This window comes from Dromiciops gliroides, chromosome 3 (genome assembly GCF_019393635.1).
Source record: "Dromiciops gliroides isolate mDroGli1 chromosome 3, mDroGli1.pri, whole genome shotgun sequence".
In the NCBI taxonomy this organism is placed as follows: Eukaryota; Metazoa; Chordata; class Mammalia; order Microbiotheria; family Microbiotheriidae; genus Dromiciops; species Dromiciops gliroides.
The window spans coordinates 549,953,788-549,977,609 of record NC_057863.1 but is presented as its reverse complement, the minus strand read 5'-3'; the positions used below and the strand labels follow the sequence as shown (position 1 = coordinate 549,977,609).

At 42.3% G+C, this 23,822-nt stretch overlaps 1 protein-coding gene across 1 annotated transcript in view; it reads left to right on the top strand.

Annotated features, from left to right (window-relative positions):
• PAK1 (p21 (RAC1) activated kinase 1) overlaps nucleotides 1-23,822 on the top strand; it is a 121,364-nt gene that overhangs the window by 21,269 nt on the left and 76,273 nt on the right. The window contains 1 exon segment of the mRNA XM_043993208.1: nucleotides 2,226-2,433. Within this exon segment, the coding sequence (XP_043849143.1) occupies nucleotides 2,244-2,433 (190 nt within the window). The 5' untranslated portion in view covers nucleotides 2,226-2,243.

The window sequence follows — 23,822 nt, the reverse complement described above, 5'->3', positions numbered from 1 at the left end:
AAGATCTTTCCTTTTCCTTATTTAGATTTTGGCTGTTTTCTCCTCCCAGTGTGGCATGGTAGAAAGAGTGCTAGACTTGGAATCCCAAGAGTTGGATTCCAGTCCAAAAAGATCCCCAAAGGATGATGACAGATTAGAATGATGACTCAAATCTGTTGAGATTAAATTTAATGGAGGGGCAGCTAGGTGGTGCAGTGGATAGAGTGCTGGCCCTGGATTCAGGAGGACCTGAGTTCAAATCTGGCCTCAGACCTTTGACACTTATTAGCTGTGTGACCCTGGGCAAGTCACTTAACCCTAATTGCCTCACCAAAATAATAATAATAATAATAATAATAATAATAATAATAATAATAATAATTATGGAGACCCAAGAGGAGCTGCAAAAGTACAGCAGGATGAGGCATCCATAACTAGACAGCAGTGTGATGGCAAGCTCAGGATGAGTCAACGATGTGTCATGATGTAAACAAGAAAGGCTCATGTGAGCTTAGGCTCGGCATCTAGAGTAAGGGAAATGATTGTTCTGGGGTCTTGCCATCAAGTTTATACTTGTACCTTAATCTCTTCTACAGTATCTTTAGCCAGTGATCAATTCTTTACTCTTTGCTTGAAAGTAGTTATTAATTGCTAGCATTTATGTGGTGCTTTAAGGGGTTGCAAAGTGCTTTACAATTATTATCTCATTTGATCCTCACAACAACCCTGGGAAATAGGACCTATTTTGATTCCCGTTTTAGTTGAGAAAAATGAGACAAACAGGTTAAGTGACTTGCCCAGGGAAACACCTCCAGGAAGTATCTGTGACCAGCTTCTTCCTGACTCCAAGCTCAGGACTCTCTCTGGTGCAGGGAACTCCCCCCTTCTTGAGGTAGGCAGCCCATGCTATGGATAGCTCTCATCATGAGGAAGTTCTTTTTTTCTCTGACCTGAGCTCATTTCTCTTTCTTAGACAGTAATCACAATGGTGGACATTTGGATGATGACTGCTGGTTTATAAAGCAGTGTCTGATCCTTTAGCATTTACCGAGTTTTCTTCACATCCCTGTTTGGGTGCCTGAGCAGGGATTATTATCTCCTTTTTACAGATGAGAGGGGGGAAGGCAGCTTGCTCAAGGTCTGGTGTGCATGTGCACACGTGTGTGCATGAGCGAGTGTATACACACATACACACACACACAGAGTGAGTCAATCAGGGGTAGAGCTGGGACTGGAACCCCCATCTCCTGACTTCCTGACCTGGCCTCCATGTGCTTTTGAGTTGTCAGCAAGGACTCAGCTAAAAGTTATTTAGGAAGGTGAGCCAAGACAAGTGTGGTGAAGAGAGCACTGTATTTGGAATGAGAAGTCGTGGCTTTGCAGTCTGACTCAGCTTTGACCCGGACAAGTCATTCCAGCTCTGAGACTCAGACCACTAAACGGGGCTCCCTGCTGCCCTGCCCCCCTCCTAGGGCTGTCGGGAAGGGCAGATAAGAGCCTGCTTGGGGAAGTATTTGTTGAGGATAAAATACCATATACATGTGAGGATTTTCTGCTGTTGGGCCTGCAATAAGAGATATATTTTGCATTTCTATCATGCTAAGAGGTTTATAAAACTCTTTACATACCTTATCCCATTTGAACCTCAGGACAACTCTGTGAGATAGTTTATCCCTATTTTGTAGATGAGGAAACTGATTTTCAAGCAGGCAAAGTGAAGGATTATCCATGTCCACACAATTAGGAGCTGGTGGTGGGATTCCAACCTAGGTCTTCCTAACTTCCAAGTCTAGTCTAGAGCTTAACCCAGTCCCTCATGCATAGTAGATGCTTAATAATTGTTTATTGACGGATTGATTGACTGGATTAATTCATCATGTCATGCTGCCTGGAAAAATGGGTGCAAACATAGGTATTTTAGGGGGTGGGGTGGGGGGTGTTCTTGGCCAAGACCCTGGAGTGATTTGCCATTTCCTTCTCCAGCTCATTTTACAGATGAGGAAACTGAGGCAAACAGAGTGAAATGACTTACCCAGGGTCACGCAGCTAGGATGTGTCTGAGGCTGGATTTGAAATCAGGTCTTCCTCGCTCCATCTCCAGTGCTCTATCCACTGTGCTACCTAGATGTTTAACTCATGTTTTTGATTCTTTGTTGCTTCAAAATATTGAGATTGAATTCTCTCTCTCTCTCTCTCTCTCTCTCTCTCTCTCTCTCTCTGTTCTTCTCCCCCATCTCCCATTGTAGTAGCGGTTCCTTGTGAAGATGTCCAGTAACGGTGTGGACATCCAGGACAAGCCTCCGGCCCCTCCGATGAGAAACACCAGCACTATGATTGGAGCTGGCGGGAAAGACGCTGGGACCCTGAACCACGGCTCCAAACCTTTGCCTCCAAACCCCGAGGAGAAGAAGAAAAAAGACCGATTTTATCGTGCCATCTTACCAGGGGATAAAAGTAGGTGCACCATTTTGTTCCTTTCTTTACCCAAGTTGTTTGGTTTTCAGAGACTGATTTCATTCAGAGCTCAGCTCCAGGACTCCTGGGCAGTCACTAGCTCAGTGTTTTGGTTGCAGTAAAACCAATCAATTGACAAGCATTTATTAAGTGTGCCCAGCACTGTGTCAGGTGATGGTGATGCAAAGACAGAAGTAATAATCCTTGCCCTCAGGGGGCTCACATACTGTAATGTGCTGGAGGGGAGTATTAGGCAGCATGTTCCAAAAGTTTTAGTGGGGTTTTAAGCTATTAAAAGCTTAGACTTCTGGGACATGCTGCCTAGTAACTTTAGAAAGATAGATTGGGGCTAAATTATGTAGAACTTTAAATGCCAAGTAGAGGATTTTATACAAGCTTTCCTGAAAGTTGGTGATGAACTCTAATAACTTATGTAAGCTATTTTATAGGCTATTAAAGCTTATCACTGTACTAAGATTTTTGGAACAGCTTCTATTTGATGCTAGAAATAATAGGCAGCCACAGAAGTCTATTGAGTAGGTGAGTGACCTACTTAAGGAGGATAAGTTTGGAAGCTGTATGGAGGATGAGTCAGAGTGGGGAGAGAGAGAGAGAGAGACCATTGTAGTAGGTAGGGTCAGAGATGATAGAGGTCTGAACTAAGTATGGATGGAGAGAAGATATGGTAGAAATGGCAAGATTTGGTAAGTAATTGGATATATGGTGTAACAGAGAGTGAAGACCTGAGGATAATTTGAAGTTGGGGTCCTAAGAAACCAGAAGGATGATGGTGGCTTCAGTAGAATTAAGAAATTCAGGAGAGGTGTGGGGTTTGGGTTTTTGGTGGTTTTTTTTTTTAAATAATGGGCTCTCTTTTGGATATGCTGAGGTTGAGATGTCAATAGGGCATCAGTTTGAAATGTCCAATAAGCTATTGGTGATATGGAATTGGAGTTCAGGACTTGATATATAGATTTTGTAATAATCAACATACAGTTTATGATGAAATCCATGGGAGCTGAAGACATCACCAAGTGGGAGAGTATCTAGAGAGAAGCCTCAGGAAAAACCTCCAGGATAAGGAACATGACATGGAAGGGAAGTAGGCAAAGAAAACTGAGGATGAATCAGTCACATCAGAGGAAGACCAGGAGAGAAGAATGTTACCAAAAACCAGAGAGATTGTTCAAGGAGAGAGGGTGATCAGGGGCAGCTAGGTGGCACAATGGATAAATCATCAGCTCTTGAGTTAGGAGGACCTGAGTTCAGATCCTGCCTCAGGCACTGTGTGACCTTGGGCAAATGACTTAATCCTGATAATCCTGATTGCTGAGAGAGAGAAAGAGAGAGAGAGAGATTCATATCTGTGGGGAAGTCAAGAAGGATGAAGACTGAGGAAAGGCTATCTGGAAAGTGAGATCATGGGTAACTCCAGGGAAAGTAGTTTCATTTGAGTAATGAGGTTGGTCAGCAGATTGCAGAGTGCTTAGAAATGAATGAGAGGAGACTTAAGAGGAGGAAGTAGAGAACTTTCTAGGATTTTATTTACTGAGAAAGGGAGGAGAGATTCAGGACAATGCTTAAAGCGATGGTTGCCTCTTGTGAAGGTTTTTTTTTAAAGAATAGAGGACACTTGGGCATGTTTCTAGACAGCAGAGAAGGAAACAGTAGATCAAAGAGAGGAGGAATGATTGAAGAATAGGTCATCTGTTGGAGAAGACGGGAGGAGACTGGATCAGAGGCACATTTAGAGGGGTTGGTTTTGTGGAGAAGGGCCACTTTGTCAGAGAAGGAGGAAAAAGTAGGAGATATTGTCTGGTATGGAAAAAAGGAGAAGAAGGTGTGCCTGGCACATGGCCTAATTTTTTCCACAAAAGCATTCGGTCAAGTAGCATTTATTAAGCATATATTATGTTCCTAGAAGGGTAGTTAGATGGCGCATCTTCTTGGGTTCAAATCTAGCCTCAGACACTTGCTAGCTGTATGACTCTGGGCAAGTCGCTTAACCCTCTTTGCCTCAGTTTCCTCAGCTGTAAAATGAGCTGGAGAAGGAAATGTCAAACCACATCAGTATCTCTTCCAAGAAAACCCCAAAAGGGGTCATGAAGAGTTGGACACGACTGAAATGACTGAACAATAACAAAAATCTGCCAGGCATTGTATTAAGCAAGGTTCTCAGCTGAGAGGGTCTGGGGGTGGGGGTGGGGGGAAGGAGGTATTAAGGAGGCTTGAGGAGAGAAGAGGCTTGGAACAGCTTCTCTAGGGAATGGGTTAGAGAATCAATTATTGTCCTTCGTTCTCAAAGAGGACCAATGACGTCTTGACTTGCCCATAGAACTCAACTGCTTCACTCTGATTAAGGAGAAACAAAAGGACTGCCTTGCTATAGTGAGGACCCAGATGAGGTTGGGGAACATAAATTGGTAGTGGACCCAGTCATCTGGGTCATGGGACTTCTTCTAGCTCTGTTCAGCGGCAGTGAGTAAGGGCAGAGGTAGCTGATCTTGGGACAGGACTTTTGGCTTCAGTGAAGCACTTTCTATCCACTGTCTCATTAGATGCTCATGCCAGTTCTGTAAGGTAGGTCCTACAGGTTTTATTCTGATTTATACATGAGGATACTGAGCACACGCTACATAGTTATTTAAGTATCAGAAGCTGGATTCTCTTCTAGGTCTTCTTTGCTCTGTGCCCAGAACTCCATCCATTATGTTACACTGCCTTGCAAATCAATTAAATGTTTATTGAATTGATAACAGGCAATATGATCTGCAGCTGGCCTTGCATCAAGGAACGCCTAGGCTCAAGTTCTACCCTTAACTCTGCTGTCTGTGTGGGTAATTGACTTAACTTTCAATGGAACCAAAGTCCTTGGATTCAAATCTCACCTCTCTCACCTACTGCTCGTATCTCTGGGCAAGTCATCTAACTTCTATGTGCCTCAGTTTTCTCATCTGTAAAATGAAGTGGTTGGACTTGATGAATTGCTAAAGGTCCTTGTGCCCTCCTATGATTCTTTGCACACCATTAAGTCCAGGATGCATCTGGATGTTTTATTCATTTGGAGCTGAGCCATTTGAGCGTAGCCGTATCCTGAGCGCCATCCCCAGTCCTTAGATCAGAACGCCATTTCTAAAGGTTTAAAGCAAACAGTTAGGAAGAGGAAATTGCCAGGAGTTTTTGAAAAGTTATAGGTAAATTGATTAGTAACCTGCTCATTTCTACTAGGTAGTGAAGATTTTCTGTTGAACATTGTGAACAAGTTTCTTCACCAGACTTTAAATTTAGTAAAAAGAACATTGGCTCTGGAATTAGAGGCCATGGATTCAAATCCCAGGTCCATATCTCTGGGCCTTGGTTTTTGCCTCTACAAATTGAGAGGGTTGGCCTATATCAGAGGTTCTTACCAGAATCTATGAACTTTAAACATGTTTGTTATTTATTTTTAACATTCTATTCTTTTAAAATTTTGAGTTCCCAATTCTCTCCCTATGCCCCCACTGAGAAGGCAAGCAATATGATATGATATCAATTATATGTGTGAAATCATGTAAAATATATTTCCATATTAGCTATATTTCAAAAACAAGATAGAAAAGAAAGTAAGAAAATTATACTTCCCTTTGTAGTTAGAGTTCATCAGTTTTCTCTGTGGACGTAGATAGCATTTGTCATCATGAGTTCTTTGGAATTGTCTTGGATCATTGTGTTGATGAGAGTAGTGAAGTCTTTCACAGTTGATCATCATTATAACATTATAACATGTTACTGTGCATGATGATCTTCTGGTTCTTCTCACTTCACTTTGCATCAGTTCCAAAAGATCTTGTCAGGTTTTTCTGAAACCACCCCCTCCCCTCATCCTTTCCTATGAACTTGTTGCGTTTTTTGGTAATCATTAACTATATTTCAATATAATTTTCTTTGTAGTCCTATGTATTTTATTTTTTGCGTTTAAAAACACATTTCTGAAAAGGTGTCCATAGGCTTTAGTAGTCTGCTGAAGGGGGTCCATGACCCGCCCCCCCCAAGGTTAAATATCCCTAGCCTATATGATCTCAAAGGTTCCTTCCAGTTCTTTTTTTTTTTTTTTTTTTTTTTAGTGAGGCAATTGGGGTTAAGTTGACTTGCCCAGGGTCACACAGCTAGTAGGTGTTAAGTGTCTGAGGCTGGATTTGAACTCAGGTACTCCTGACTCCAGGGCCGGCGCTCTATCCACTGCGCTATCTAGCTGCCCCTCCTTCCAGTTCTAAAACCTAGAATCCTAAAATCTTTAGAAATATAATAATTCGGAAACCTTTTTATGGGAAAGGTTTCCTGGCAGCAGCCTGCTTGTATGTTAATAGCTAATCAAAAATGTCACAGAATTCAGCTAGTATTGCTGTGAATGAGCCAATCACATGATATTTGTGAAGCTACTACTCTTTGCTAGGCACTGTGGGGGATGAAAAAAAAAAAGCATAATGGACCTAAGAATTACTTCTGTGATAATGACATGGGTAATGCTTTAAGATTTTAGAACATTTACTCATAACCCTATGTGGGTTTTTTTTCTTTTCATCTTTCTTTTTGACTAGGGCTATATTTTTATTAGTATAGGAAGCTTCTGGTGAGAAACATTCTCTACCAGTGTAGATTGTTGTTTTCTCTGCAACCTACAGGGAAGGGGAAGGAGAGAATAAGCATTTATATAGTACCTACTATGTGCCAGGCAGTGTGTTAAGCACCTCACGAACGTATTTCATTTTATCCTCACAACCACCCTGGGAGGTGTTGTTTTCTTGTTATTCAGTTGTTCCAATCATGTCAGACTCTATGTGACCCCATTTGGTGTTTTCTTGGCAAAGACACTGCTCTGGTTTGTCATTTCCTTCTCTAGATCATTTTACAGATCAGGAAACTGAGGCAAACAGGGTTATGTGAGTTGCCTAGGATCACACAGCTAGTCATCATCTGAGGCTGGATTTGAACTCAGGTCTTTCTGACTCCAGGCCCAGCAGTCTATCCACTGTGCCACCTAGCTGTGCATAGTCTTATAGAGTTGCCAGGCAGTACTGAGGAGCTGACTTGCTGAGGCTCACCTAGCCAATATTTGGTCCAGGCAGACCAGGTCTTCCTGATCAGGAGGCCAGCTCTCTGTACTCAGTTTAACATAATGCCTCTTAATGCAGGCTACATTTCATGCAACTATTATTATACCCATTCTACAGATGTGGAAACTGAGACTAAGAAATTCAGTGACCTGACATGTTAGTAAATGGAAGAGCTAGTACTTGAACTCAGGTATTCTTGCTCTAAGTCGGTGTTCTCTTCATTGTACCGCCTCGGTTCATTTATATTCCCAAGAATAGAAATTGATCTCAAGGGCCAGAGGAAGGGTTCTAGTCCATTGGATAGACCTCCTACAGAAGATTTCTTATAAAAACCTGGGTGAGAATTGCCTAGGATGAGGTGGTAGGGATGGGTGGTGAAAGGAATACCCACATCAGTGAAATGGGTGCCCTTTTACAGTGTTAGGCTAATGATGATGGTAATTAGAATACACATTCCCTGTCTTCAAGTAGCTTACAGTCTACTTGGAGAGAAGAGACTTTTAGACATCAATTAAAGGGCACAATATATATTATGTAGAGCAAGGGTATTTTTAAATGCCAGCAGAAATCAAAATAAGCTGGAGCCGTCAGGGAAGATAGGGACTTGTACTGGTCCTTTGAAGGGTGGTTTGGAGCTGGTTCTCCCATGGTGCCTAGCGCGGTGCTAGATCTGCAGTAGGACCTCATTATGTGTTCACTGGATGGATGGACAGATGGATGGATGGGCAGATGCATGGGTGGATGGATGAATGAATGAAACAGCTCTAGTCCCAGAACTATATTCTTATAAAGCCCCACAGTGAAATATTGGCATCTGGGTTATTCTGGTCAGGCTCTGCATATTCTGGTTTGTCTCAAAATGACACTGAAAAGATTTGGTCTGGAATTTTTCTTCTGACTATATTTTCTTTTTAAAAATATTTCTAGGTTTATTTATTTCTTTCAGTACATATTTATTTTTATCTTTATTTAAAATTTTACTTTCAGCTTCAAATTCTCTCTTTCCCTCCCCAGTTTGAGAAGGCAAGAAATACGATACCCATTATATATATGAAGTCATGCAAAACATAGCCTGTCTGTATTTTTTCTGCCTGAATGGGGAAACTGTTTCAATAAGAGAACAGTTCAGCAAAGTAAATTTTAAGACTGTTCCCTGAAGCCCTGTTTACCTTCTCCAATTTGGAGCCGTTCCTTGACTTAGAATCAGTGGAGCAAGGCCCGGTAAGAAACGGCGTTTTGTTCTTCATCAGAGCAATAAAATGGTCGTTTTTAGGTGTGTGTGGTCATGGCAAACAACAGTGCCCTTCAGTTGATTTAACTGCTTTCCTTAAGTAAGTGGAAAGAACACAGCCTGGGAGTCACAAGTCCTGGGTTCCACATTCAACTCTTCTACGTGCTTGCTCTGTGACCTTGGGCAAGTCACTGATCCTTTCTCTTTGTTTGTGTCTTCCTTGGAAAAATGAGGCAAGTGCATTAGATGATCTCCAGCTCTGACATTCTGTGTTTTAAGGTCCATTCCAGGTTTAATAGTCTGTGATTTCTTAGCTTCTTTGAATTTCTTTCTATAAGGAAGATGCTGGAATAGAGGTAGAATAGAGGTAGAAAGAATGTATGTAGTTTTCTTTCTTTATCCTTCCCCTCAGCTTCGTTTTCAGGAAAGTATAATCAGGCACAGAAAAGTAAAATGAAATAATAATAAATAGCAGCTAGCATTTTTTTAGCACTTTGAAGTTTACAAATATTATCTCATTTGATCCAACAATCCTGGGAGGTGGGTGCTATCATTATCTCCATTGTTTGTCCTTTTTTCTTGAAGAAGATCAATGACATCTCAAGGGCAATGTCTTGACTTGCACATGAATTGGATTTAAGTGAGCCTCACTCTCTCCTCCAGAGTTATCTGAATCTAGTGGCAAGACAAAAGTCAAGACGACTTATGTTGGTCTCTATCTCCATCATACAGATGAAGAGACTGAGGCAAACACTGATTAATTGACTTGCCCAAGGTCACACAGCAAATATCTGAGGTCATATTTGAACTTGGGTCTTCCTGACTCAGGATACTACTTCGATTCTTTCCTAATTGACTTCCTAAGGTCACCCATGAGTTAGCACCAGAGCCAAGATTGAATGCATGCCTCCTGATTTCAAGTCCAATGGATTCTGAAATCACACCATACCTACTATGTCTGTCTTGCAGTCTCTTCCGTCAGGGCTCTGATGGGGGACTATAGTTGATGTAGAATCAGCTAGAAGGGGGTCGTAGAGACCAATTTAATTCTTCTCAGTTTTGGACCAGCTCTGTATTTTAGTTGATATAGGGAAGCTCTTGGTGAGGCAGAGCCTTCTTACCCATGCACATTGGCACCTTCTCTGCAACTTGGGCTTAGAGAATTGTCTGGCGCCCTTGCTGAGAAGTGACATATCTTGCCCAGGATTACATGGCCAGTATATGTCAAAAGGTGAAACTCGAACCCACTTCTTTCAAAGTTTGAATTCACCCCGTCTGGCCCCTCACATTTTACAGAGAGCTAGAACATTTAGACTGGAGAAGATAGTAGCTTATGTCTGGACAACTGTCTTAGACAGGCCCTGAGGGGCAGAATTAGGAACAAGGGCAGAAGTTATGGGGAGGTCTAGCAATGGATCTAGGTACTGCATGTAACTGAGTTTATCATCATTGTTGTTATTGTTCAGTTGTGTTCAACTCTACGTGACAGGTCCATGGGGGTTTTCTTGTCAAAGATACTGGAATAGTTTACTGGAACTGAGGCAAATAGGGATTAAGTGACTTGCCCAGGGTCACACATCTAGTTAGTGTTGAGGTCAGATTAGAATTTAGATCTTTCTGACTCCCAGCCCAACGCAGTATCCACTGTGCCAACTGGCTGTTCATCAATAGCTGGGTTCAAGCAGGTACTAAATGATGTTTTTCAGTAACACCTTCTAGACTGGGTAGGAGGGTTGTCTGGATCAAGTCTCTAGAGACACAGATTTCAACTTGCTAGAAGATAAAACTCTCTAATAATGAGAGATTTCTAAAATTGGAGTAGGCCCCCTTAAGAAGCAGTGAATTTACCCATTCTTCACCCTCATCAGGGATGTTGACAAGTGGGGTTCCTACTCAGGGTTGAGGCTGGCTTACAAGCTCACTGAGGCACCTTACAACTTTTTCCTATGACCAGTAAGGTCCTTTGCAGTGCAGAGATTCTGAGGGTTCCGGTGTGTGTGGGTAGCCATTTCTTCCACCTATTAGCATGCTCTTACTAAGCCCGAGCTCCTTGATCAGTATTTCTGGTTGTGCTTTTTAGCCCCCAGAGGTAAGTTTCCTGCCCTGAAGATGCTGCCTCAGTGAGATGCTTCATACCCTGAAGGGATAAGGTTAAACCAGATGCCTTTTAGACTCCACATAAGGTGGCCATCTCACCCCCAACACTGGAAATCTGATAACTACTCAGGCTGATTGGCTAGAACTGTGGGGGAACAGATGAGGTGCAGGAGCATTCCCTTCATAAATATGTACCTGGTCTCCTGTGGGGGAAGGTTCTAGTTCCTGTTGACCCGGCTCCTTGGAATCATGGTCACCACAGATACTGGGCCGGAGCATCCAGATGCAGTCGTTCAGTAATCATTTATTAAAGACAATAGTCTAGGACTTCAGCGCCTTCCTGGACCATTTAAATAACAGACCTGACTGTTTCCATTCTCAACCCTCCCTGTCTGTCTTTCAAAGGCAATAACCTTTCTTGAACTAACTATTCAGACATCTTCAGTGATCCCTCTTGCCTTCTGAATAAAATTTAGATTTTCTTCCCTGGCACCCAGAAAGTCACTGTGGCCTTGTAGATACAATACTGGCCTTGGGGTCTGGCAGACAATACACAAAAAGAAGCTGAAGGAGAGGGAATGGGCATCAACCAAACAGAACAGCTGGAGGAAAATGAAGAGTTTACCTGGAAAGTTCTGCATCCTCTCTGAAGGAAGGATTAAGGAGGACTCTACTGCTCTATTACTTCACCCTGTAGCCCTCCAGAGGGGAGAGGTGGCTGAGGGTGCTGAGAAGGTGTTGAGCATCAAAGCTAGATCAGTCTCTATGTGATGATGAAATTTCAGGTGATGAGCATGTCTTGGGGGAAGATGTGATATTTGTAGAATGGAAATAAAAGCAGAGCAGCCGAAGGAAAATGAAGAGTTGTATGTCATATTACTACATGTAATATAATTATGTGTAATATTGGGCACTGTAATTCTATGTCCATGTTTTATCTCCCTTGCTAGATGGTTAATTCTGTGAAAGTGGGGGCAGTGTCTTACTTAACTATGTGTGGAGCACCTTGAACAGTGCCTTGTGCATAGTAAGTGTCTACTAATTGCTTTATCTTCTCCAGAGTTCATAATAAAGCTCTGCACAGAGAAGGTGTATAATGAATGTTTGCACTCTAGGAGGCACTGATATAACCAATCAATAAGCATTTATTAAGTGCTCCCTGCATGTCAGGTACTTTGCTAGGTGAAACAGGGATGAACATGTCAAACTCAGGGAGCTCACTGTTTCATAACGATAAGACCCAAACATAGATATAATATTCTACTTGGTGATATAATTTCTCAGATCATAGATTTAGAGCCTGAGGGACCTCAGAGGTCATCCAGTCCAACCCCATCATTTTGCAGATGAGGGCACAGAGACGTTAGCTGACTCTCCCGTGGTCACACAGCTAGTCAGTATCAGAGCAGCCAATTCAGTGCTCTATGCGCCAGAGCACCATGCCTCTTAAGTGCTGAAGGTCTGTTAGAAGTGGTTTTTTAGAGGTGCAGGAATGACTATTTCTGTTTTTAAATTTTTTTATTTCATTAAATATTTTCCAATTGCATATGAAAATTGTTAACATTAATTTTAAAAAAATTTTGCGTTCCAAATTCACTCCCTCCATCATGCCCTTTTCTTTACCCCTTGAGAAAGCAAGCAATATGACATTGATTATACATATGAAGTCACAAAGAATGTTTCCATATTAGCTATGTTGCTAAAGAAAACACACATGGGGCAGCTAGGTGGTGCAGTGGATAGAGCACCAGCCCTGGAATCAGGAGTACCTGAGTTCAAATCTGGCTTCAGACACTTAACACTTACTAGCTGTGTGACCTTGGGCAAGTCACTTAACCCCAATTGCCTCACTAAAAAAAACCACAAAAAAACAAAACACATAAAAAAAGATTTTTAAAAGTATGCTTCAAACTGCACTCAGTTCATCATTCCTCTTTCAGGAGGTAGGATGGCATATTTCATCACAGGTCCTTTGGAATGGTCTTGGATCATTGTCTTGATCTGATTAGCAAGGTCTTTCATTGTTGATCATTACAGTATTACTGTTATGGTATACAGTGTTCTGGTTCTGCTCATTTCACTCTGCATCAGTTCATATAAGTCTTCCCAGGTTTTTCTGAAATCATCCTACTCATGACTATTTCTGATTAAAGGGATGAAGCCTTAGAAGACCCGAGTCTGAAAGCATACTAATAGGGTAATTCACATTTCTTTAACCCATTTAGAGTTTAGTTTTTTTTTAGTTTTTTTTTTTGGCGAGCAATGGGGGTTAAGTGACTTGCCCAGGGTCACACAGCTAGTAAGTGTTACGTGTCTGAGACCCGATTTGAACTCAGGTACTCCTGACTCCAGGGCCGGTGCCTTATCCACTGCACCACCTAGCCGCCCCCAACCCATTTAGAGTTAGAAGGCATATTTTCGCAATACCCTTTCTTTTTTTTTTTTTTTTAAATACACGGGGCAGTGGGGTTAAGTGACTTGCCTAGGGTCACACAGCTAGTAAGTGTCAAGTGTCTGAGGCCGGATTTGAACTCAGGAACTCCTGAATCCAGGGCCAGTGCTTTATCCATTGCGCCACCTAGCTGCCCCAATACCCTTTCAAAGTAAGGGATGCACATGGTGAAACCAACTCCCACAGAGAGAAGCAGGATTCAAATGTAGGTCTCCCCACTCTGAGTTCTGTACTTCTCTTACATCACACTGATGCTCTAAGGTTGGGTAGGATTTCATTGAGCAGAGAAGAGGAAAGAGAGAAGTAAAGATTTCAGACAGGTAGAGAAAGTATTCACTTCCCTATCTGCATTTGGAATTCCTCCCTGTCTTACTTTACAGCCCAACTCCAATGCCATCTCCTCCAAGGGTACATGTCCTGATTTCTCTGGTCTCTCATACTCTTTGGTCCTATTCATGTCTTACTGGCAGCTCTCCTCTGAGGTCACACACACACACACACACACACACACACACACACACACACACACACACACACACACACACACACACACCCCTGAGCTATGTATCTATCTCTCCTATTGCTAAGCCCAGTGCACCGCCCATAGGAGATGTTTAATAAATGTTTGTTGGATTATGGTGAATGCTCATTTTCAGTACCCATTCTCGCTGGTTATTCTGGGTCGGATTAGGGAAAGGGGTCCGAGTTGCCAGCCCTGGCTATGTTCTCTGGAGGTTATTCCAGCCTGCTCTGTTTCCCCTGGGTTCCCGCCAGCTGGATCTTTGTGCTAATGTCTTACTCAGCGATAAGTGTCTCTCAGCCTGTTGAATCCCTCTGTTCTCAGAAAACGTGCTTGACAAGTTGCAGATGGGGACTGGTAAATGATCCCAGTTCCCACTGGGGCCTGGTCTTGAGAGTGCTTCCCAAAGCAAAAGAAAGATCATAGGGTTTAGAGATCGTCTAGTCTAACCCTTACATTTTATAGTTGTGCAAACTGAGACCCCTTGAGGGGAATTGACTTGCTTAAGGTCATCCAGGCAGTAAAGAGCAAAGTGGTCAGATCTTTTGTGCTAACTCTTTTGATATCAAATCCAGCTGGTCCCCCCCCCCCATCCCCATTATTGGTGGGATGGGGCAGTCAGTATTTCTGGAGTAGATATTATAATTTTGTTTTAAATTTAAAAAAAATATTTTTTAATGGGCAAGCATTAATTTTCTCAATCTGATTACTCCTCCTTTGAAAAAGAAAAACAAAGCCCTTAAGATATTTTGCATAGGTGAGCAAAAAAATTTCCAAACAGACATAAAACATTTATTAAACATTTATTGTGCTAAGTCACTGTGCTAAACACTGGGGATAGGAAAACAAGATCGTCCCCACACTTAGGGAGCTTACATTCCAATAGGGACAGACAGGACACAAAGGGGAGCTAGAAACAGGGTATGGAGGTAGACAGGCCTCAGGGTAGCATCATCCTTAATTGGATAAGGCTATTGGGGGAGGTGGGGCACCATGGAAAGTGAGCTGGGCAGGGAGGCAGCTAGGTGGAGCAGTGGATAAAGCACTGGCCCTGGATTCAGGAGGACCTGAGTTCAAATCTGGCTTCAGATACTTGACACATACTAGCTGTGTGACCCTGGGCAAGTCACTTAACCCTCATTGCCCTGCTAAAAATAAATAAATAAATAAAAAGATAGAAAGAAAGAAAAGGAAAGTGAGCCAGAAGAATGAAGTAAACAGCACAGGGTTTCGGGGACTCCTCCAACATATGATGATTCTAGGCAGGGTCTAACCTGTCATTGAGCAGGCCTCTTGGTAGAGTCACCAAATTGGCTATGCCCCCCAATGCATGTCTTATTCTGCATCTTAAGTCCATCTATTCCCTTAGGAGAAGCACAGGTGATCCACTTCATTATCCATCCTCTGTAATCATGGCTGGTTGGTTCTTGAATTGATCAGAATTCTTACGTCTTTCAAAGCTGTATTTATAGTTGTTATTGTATAAACTGTTCTCTGGGATCTGCTTATTTCACCTTGCATCAGTTCACACACTCCTTCCTGGATTTCTCTGAAGCCATCCCTCCTATCATTTAGGAGCAGATACCTTTATTGGACACCACTTTCTCCTCTCTCTATTCCAGGGTTCCCAAAGCTACCAAAGCAATCTTCCTTAAAGACACATCTGGCTATGTCACTTCCTGATCAAAAATCTCTAAATGACTCTTTTTTTTTTTTTTTTAAACAGGGCAATGGGGTTAAGTGACTTGCCCAGGGTCACACAGCTAGTAAGTGTCAAGTGTCTGAGGCTGGATTTGAACTCAGGAACTCCTGAATCCAGGGCTGGTGCTTTATCCACTGCACCACCTAGCTGCCCCATAAATGACTCCTTCTTGTCTCTAGGGTAGAATACAAATTCTTTAGCCTAAAACTGGTTCTGACCTACTTTTCTAACTTGGTTTCACATGATTTCTCTCCATGCACTCCATGTTCTGGCCAAACTAGTGTCTTAGCCATTTCCCAAATTTGGCATGCCATCCTTCTTTCCCTCTTCTCCTATGCCAGTCTAGGACACTCACACAGGCTTTTTCTCCCCAGTGCCTGGAATGTGTTCTCCCTTCATCTTTGCCTTTTAGGACCCTTCCTTGTCTTTTCTTCTGGGCTCAGCTCTGCTGCTGCTGCTTCTTGGAAACCTTCCTGGATTTCCAAATTGTTAGTGCTTTCTCTGTCGTCAGATTTTTCCAGAGCACTTACTCTGATCTCTCTTACCCTCTTCACTCCCTATGTTGTGTTTTGTTTCTTATGTACATGCCATAACTTCCTGATAGACTGTTTCATTTTTGTCTTGAATGGCTTATTGTATATCACAGGGGCTTGATAAATATTTGTTGAATTGGATTTAATATATTTGCCCCACTTTCACCCTCACTGTTTCCAGGTAGAGGTTATTTTTCCCTAATTAAGGGCTCTACCTCTCAGAAATAATTTGATTGGTATAGCATTAAAATAATAATTTTTTTTAAAAAGGAAAGAAACTTGTAGTGCCATTGGGAGCACTGCAATAATTCCCGAAATGTTACTAAACTTACCTTCTTCCTTTTATTCACTTCTGGGCCCAGTTTATCTTTAATGTTCATCTTTAGTGTTTGTGTAAGGTTTTTGTGTTGATAACCCTGTTCCATGGACCATCTAACTACATCAAATATTCGGGTGATAGGCATTCTTCATCCACTTGGCTTTCCCTGTGTGGATAGTTAAGTCAAATTCTCCGTTCACCTTATGGTCGAAGATTTCTTATAGACTGATGTTTTCTCATTCCTTGTTGAAGAAAGGACTATTCTTCAAAGTGGGAGGGTGTTTATAAATTTAGAGTGGAAGGGAGCTCAGAAGTGATCTGGTCCAGTACTCCTTCCCCACCCCCACCCCTTATTTAATACATACATGAAATCTAGAGACATGAAGTGAAGATAACACTCTTTGTTGTTGTTGTTGTTTTGTTTTTTGTTGTGGGGCACTGAGGGTTAAGTGACTTGCCCAGGGTCACACAACTAGTAAGTGTCAAGTGTCTGAGGCCAGATTTGAACTCAGGTTCTCCTGAATCCAGGGCCAGTGCTTTATCCAGTGAAGATAACACTCTTAGATAATCCTTTGACAGTATTATTAAGGGCATCTAGATGGCACAGTAGATAGAATGCTGGGTCTGATGTCAGGAAGACTCATCTTCCTGAGTTCAAATCTGGCCTCAGACACTTACTGGCTATGTGACCCTAGACAAGTCACTTGATCCTGCTTGTCTCAGTTTCCTCATCTATAAAATGAGCTGGAAAAGGAAATGGCAAACCACTCTAGTATCTTTGCCAAGAAACCCTGAAATGGGGTCACAGTGAGTCAGATATGACCGAAATGGCTGAACAACAACAGTATTAGTAAGTAGTAGATAATACCTACTATGCATTGGATACTAGATCATAGCTAGGGACAAACCCAGGGCCTCAGACTACACAGCCATAGTTATTTCCCTGTACTAGACTGCCTCCTGTTCCTACCACAGGAAAAAGTGTTTCTAACAGAATTCATCTTTCCATGCTCAGGTCACATCCCCCAAAACAAGATGGCGGTAAATACAGGAATGGCCTACTTGTCGCATCACGGAATTTAGAAGGATGCCTGTATACCACTTAGCCCAATCCTGTCATTTTACAGATGGGGAAACTGAGGTACCACCAGGGGAGGTGATTTCTTTCAGGCCACACAGTAAATTAGTGGCAAAAGCAGGATTCCTTCAGGACTTCCACATCCTAGGCTAGTCTCTGGCTTTGTCCTCACTCCTTCTATTTCAGCCACCTCTTTCTCAGGCAGAAATGTTTGGTTCTTCCTTGCAGGAGTTGAATAATTACTTTGCAAAGGGTCTCTTTGCCACACAGTGACTTCTCTAAACCTGGACCTGCCATCCTCCCCTCTTTTCTGATCCTTTCCTCCTCTACCTCTGCCCCTCACCCCAGCCCCCTCTCCCTCCAGGGTTTTCTTGCATAAATCCATCTGTGAATGCCAGACCCAGAATAGCGCTCCTAGTCACCAAAGCAAACTTTTCCTCCCCTAAAATTGACACTGCTAAAATTGGCCCTGGAGCTGTTGATGAGTTAGTTATTTTCTGGATTCAGCCTCAGGAGCTGGGTAATTGCCAGCAAGGCTCTAAGAGGGAATTCAGAGGTTCAGCCTGGGCAGATCTAGAAGGGAGACGTTCTGCCACTCAAGCTGGGGGAAACGTGAGGAGTCCTCACCCCTCTGATCTGAGCTGTTTCTTCCCAGGTAAAATTCCTGCTTTGTCATAGAATGGGAGACTGTTCGCTGACCACCTTCAGGGTCCTAACCTGAAGTCGGGGGGGGGGGGTGTTTTTAATTGTAGAGATTTTAGGGCAGGCAATAGAGGCAGCTGTTGTGGGAGGCAAGCGGGGGAGATGTTTGGTGGAAGATGAAACCTGAAGGAGAGACGTTTAGAAACTCACAGTGTTTTAGTTGCTGGTGTTGCTATTTAACTACCAGTATGACTGTGGGTAAGTCATTTCCCTGCTTGGGGTCCTTAGGAAAATGAAGGGATTGGATTCAGTGATCTCCAAGGTCCCTTCTAGTTCTGAATTCTATGTATGACTCTTCATGATTCCCAGCCTGCGACCACCCTCCTTTACATCCTATAGAGGCAGGATTTCTTCTCCTTAGGACTCTTATAAGGAAAGCAGCTGTAGAACTCAAGTCACTTAGTCTGAGCCTCAGCTTTATCTGTAAAATGAGGAGATTCCTTCTTGCAGTTGCTCTGCCATCCGGGGCTTTCATGACGTTAAAGGTTCTGCACCTTTAAATACTATAGACTTGTGGATTGTTTGCTGGAGCCCTCTGTTTTCAAATTTCTGTCTGGGGCCATGCAAAGTCAGTACAAAGATGTTCAAACTCTTTGATCCCAGGACCCCTTTTATACTCTTGAAACTCACTGAGGACCCCATCCCTAAGAGATTGTGTTTATGTGGGTTACATCAATTGACATTCAATTAAAACATCTTAGTATTTAAAAAAATAGTTTTAACCTCAGGGACCCCCTAAAAGGATCTCACTTTGTGAACCTTTCCTGGAATGCAAGGAACCCTGAATCAGGGAGAAAACTTGGCATAGGACCTTGTACAAGAAATTCTTGCTCTGTCATCCCTCCCCTTTCTATAAAATGGGTATAATGATAATTGGAAAGATCAAGGAAGATAAGGATGCAATAGGATTTGTAAGCTTTAAAGGGCTTTGTAAACTTTAATGTGTCATGGCCCAATTAGACTGATATTTCTTAAGCTCTAATGTACTAGTGATTCGAAGACAAAAATGAAACAGTCCCTGCTTCAAGAGGCTTATATTTCTATGGGGAATAATAGCTAACACCTCCACCCCCACCCCCACCCACATAACACATATAAGCTATTATATGTATGTATATTATATATGAATGTGAAATATATAAAATAAATGTAATATATTATAGAAATATTATAGGGGGCAGCTAGGTGGCGCAGTAGATAAAGCACTGGCCCTGGATTCAGGAGGACCTGAGTTCAAATCCAACCTTAGACACTTGACACTTACTAGCTGTGTGACCCTGGGCAAGTCACTTAACCCTCATTGCCTCACCAAAAAAAAAAGTCTTAAAAAAAAAAGAAATGTTATATAGCTATAAATGACAAAATATATATGTATGTATACACACACATATATGTATATATGTGTATATGTAGGTATGTATATAATAGCTAACATACACCCCTCCCACCCATCCACCCACATATATAGTACCTGGCACTTTACAAATATTACCTCATTTGATCCTCACAATAATCCTGAGAGATGGGTACGATTATTATTCCCATTTTACAGTTGAGGAAACTGAGGCAGACAGGTGAAATGACTTGCCCAGGATTACACAGCTAGTAAATGTCTTGGGTTGGATTTGAACTCAGGTCTCCCTGACTTCAGATCCAGTGCTCTGTGTACGGTGGTGCCTCCTAGCTGCCAAACAGAACTTTTCTTGAGATAAGCAAATTGACCATCACTTGAAGAGGGGAACAGGAAGCTGATTACTGGAGAATGGGTAGTCGGTGATTCATACCCTAAATCACTGGAGCTGGAAGAGACTTTGTAGGTTATTTGATTTAGTCCTCTCATCTTATACAGCACAGAGCTGAGGTCTAGAGACATAAAGTAGTTAGATGAGGTCACACAGTGAGGAAGAATCAGGGCTGGAGACTGAACCCATATCTCCCGGTGTATGTCCACTGATATTTCTACTTGCATTTTAACTATAAATTGAGCTGCAAAACATAAAGCGTGTTGTAAACAATACAATTATTTGTAAATGGTAAATTAACTGGTAAACTGAGGTTTTTCATAAAAATATATTATTCCCATAAATCTGGTTCATAGTAGCTACTTAATACATATGTTTTGAATTGATTTTATTTTATTTTTAAATTTTCTTACATCTTCACTTTGCCTTTGTCTAGAAAGAGGCACAGCTCATTGTTGGGAGTGCTTAGTCTGGCACATAGTAGGCGCTTAATAAATGTTTATTGGGGGCAGCTAGATGGCACAGTGGATAAAGCACTGGCCCTGGATTCAGGAAGGCCTGAGTTCAAATGCGGCCTCAGACACTTGACACTTACTAGCTGTGTGACCCTGGGCAAGTCACTTAACCCCCTTTGCCCTGCAAAAAAAAATAAAATAAAATAAATGTTTATTGACTGAACCCCTGCCCCCACCCCCCCACATATGCATAATCAGCTAAAACAATTCCCACCCTGGCCATATCTAAAACTATGTCTTATTCTGGATCTTGGCCCTATGCTCTCTCTTTCTGGAGGCAGTTTGTCATTATCATTATTTCCCTGGAATCATTGCATTGATCAGAATTCTTCAGTCTTTTAAAATTGTTTGTCTTTACAGTATTATTGTATAAATTATTTTTCTGGTTCTGTTCACTTCATTTTGCATAAGTTCATACTAATTTTCCCTAGGATTCTTTGAAACCGCTCCTATTGTCATTCCCTATGGCAAGTACTGAGTTGAGTTTAAAAGTCATAAAAAAAAGTCTCTCTTCCAGAAAGTAACATTTGGTTCAACAGATATTTCAACTGAACACACATAGTTTAAATGCCTGCAGTATACAGGACAATCTGCTTTGTGATGAGGACACAAAGACTGAGTAATACTGGTCCTGCCCTCTGGAAGCTGGTAGCCTTCTGGTGGGTGTATGTAATGGTCCCCAGGCTGCCTCCCAGTAATGAGGAGAGGGGCCCATAGTATGCTAATCTGACTCTGAAAGACTTTTGTAATTTATAAGAGTAAGAATAGCTCTGTGGGTGGTAAGGCTGCTTTAGAACCAGAAAGACCTGGGTTCAAGTTCTGCCCTGGACACATACAGAGTTTGTGATCCTGCATTAGTAGGGGGAACTTCCTCCCTTGTGAGTTCCCTTTATTAGTGAAATCCAAGATCCAGTGCCTATCTTTTATAATTCAGAAAACAAATGTAAAGTATCATACCATCCTGGGGGAGTTGGGAAAGAACTTCTGAGGTCATCTCAGACACCTGGTGTCTCAGTAATAATACCCTCTAGTGCATTCTGAACTGGGGGGCTTAAAGTCTTACACTGTGGAGGAACTTCCTGGCACCAACTATTGGACAGTTCCCCCCATCCCAAGATGAATTTTGCCCTCTGTGGCCAAGCAGAGAAAGGGTGACTTCTTCCTTTTCTCCATTATCACATAACCCTGTGACAGTCCTATGAGGTGTCACATATGTTATCAGACCAAAGACTCATAATCTCCATCCATGCTTTCGGGAGCGAGAAGTTTTTGAGCTACAGAAACAGAGAAGAAATCAAGGGGCAGCTAGGTGGTGCAGTGGATAGAGCACTGGCCCTGGAGTCAGGAGGACCTGAGTTCAAATCCAGCCTCAGACACTTAACACTTACTGGCTGTGTGACCCTGGGCAAGTCACTTAACCCCAATTGCCTCACTAAAAAAAGAAAAAGAAAAAGAAATCAAAGTCACGGAACAGGGTGAGGTGCCACGGCATCCTCATCATCCTATCTTCTTCTGGGCTGGTCATTCCCCAAGGTGATTCCTGTGAGCCTACAAAAGATGAGCTTTAATAAACTCCAGGGCATTTCTTCAACCAAAACAAGCAGTTGTTTTATCCACATGTATACTTGTCCACAGAACATTAAATGTGAATGAATAAATGAATAGTAGTAGGCTTGTGACTTGTCTCAGGACCGTTTTTTGTTTGTTTGTTTTTTGGTGGGGCAATGGGGGTTAAGTGACTTGCCCAAGGTCACACAGCTAGTATCAAGTGTCTGAAACCAAATTTGAACTCAGTTCCTCCTGAATCCAGGGCCAGTGCTTTATCCACTGCACCACCTAGCTGCCCTGGGACCGTTTCTTTTTAGAAAGATGAATGAGAGGAGGAATGATAATAACCACTGAAAAAGATAGGCAAGCCAAGGTGGCACAGTGGGGAGAATGCTGGACTTGAAGTCAAGGGAAACTGAGTTCGGAATCTCCTTCAGACACTCACTGAGCAAGTCTATAAAATGGGGATAATAACTGTCCTTACCTTACAGGATAACTTCCTGGCCCTCCTAGGACTTTACTTCTCTAGTGTTCTGGAGACCCTTACTAGCTGTGTGTGACTCTGGGCAAGTTACCATCTCAGACTCAGTTCCCTCATCTGTAAAACAGGAAAAATAATAGCATCTACCTCTCAGAGTTGTTTTGAGGACCAGGTGAGATAATAATTGTTTGTTTGTTTTGCTGGGCAGTGAAGGTTAAGTGACTTGCCCAGGGTCACACAGCTAGTAAGTGTCAAGTATCTGAGGCCCGATTTGAACTCAGGTCCTCCTGAGTCCAGGGCCAGTGCTTAATCCACTGTGCCACCCAGCTGCCCCCAGATGAGATTATAATTGTAAAGCACTTGGCACATAGTAGGGGCCTTGTCAATGTTAGCTATTATGTGTATAAAGGGCTTTAAAGTGCTATGTAAGTGCTAGGTGTAATTTTTAAAAAATTGTATAACAGCTGTTTTTTAGCATGCATTTTAAAGTTTGTAAAGTGATTTACAGAAATTATTTCATTTGATTATTATGACAGCCCTGCGAGGTTATCTCTCTTTTATAGATGAAGAGATGAGAGTTCAAAGAGATTAGTTAAATGGCTGGGTGGTAGGGTCACTGCAGCTGAGCAGGTGTTGGAGGTGGGCTTTGCAACCTCGCCCTCCACCCCCCAGTCCAGGATTTGTACACCCCAAGCAAGAGCCGACTGAGTGAAGTTCAGGAGGGAAATGACTAGAAGGTCATTCTGTGAATTATTTGGCAAAGCTTCTGGGTACATCGGATGCCTTCCAATTGAGTGTGTTAATTACGTGCTGCCTGCCTGGGTACAGTAAGTCATTGTGAGAGTGATGGTCCATGGAGGGAGTTTAGACCATTTATAGTCTAAGTGTTTAAGTGGCAATATAATATTCATCTGTAAAATGGGGGTTATATCAGTACCTGCCTCCCAGGATTAGTGTGAGGTTCAAAGGAGATCTTGCAAAGCTTTTTAAAACAGAACCTGGTGCACAGTAGGTGCTATGTAAATGTTAGATTGTGATAGAAAGTTTTAACAACAACCACAAAAAGAGATGGTACATTTGTTCTGACCCTTTTTGGGTCTTTCTTTGTACTTATACAGATTCACAACCTCCACTGTCCTAGAATATTCCGTCTCACCCAAGTTCGATGGGATCTTTGATTGGGAATCATTTAGTTCAGCCCCTTTCATTATACAGAGGAAGATGCCTGAAGCTTGGAAAGGGGGAGTGCAAGGCTACGCAGGTGGATCCTAATGACAGCTGTAACACAGAAGTAAGCAGGGAGGGCTCCACTCACTCCCCTTTTGACAGTGAAGAAACTGACCTTCTTTCTGAGAGGTGGCGACTTGCCCAAGGTC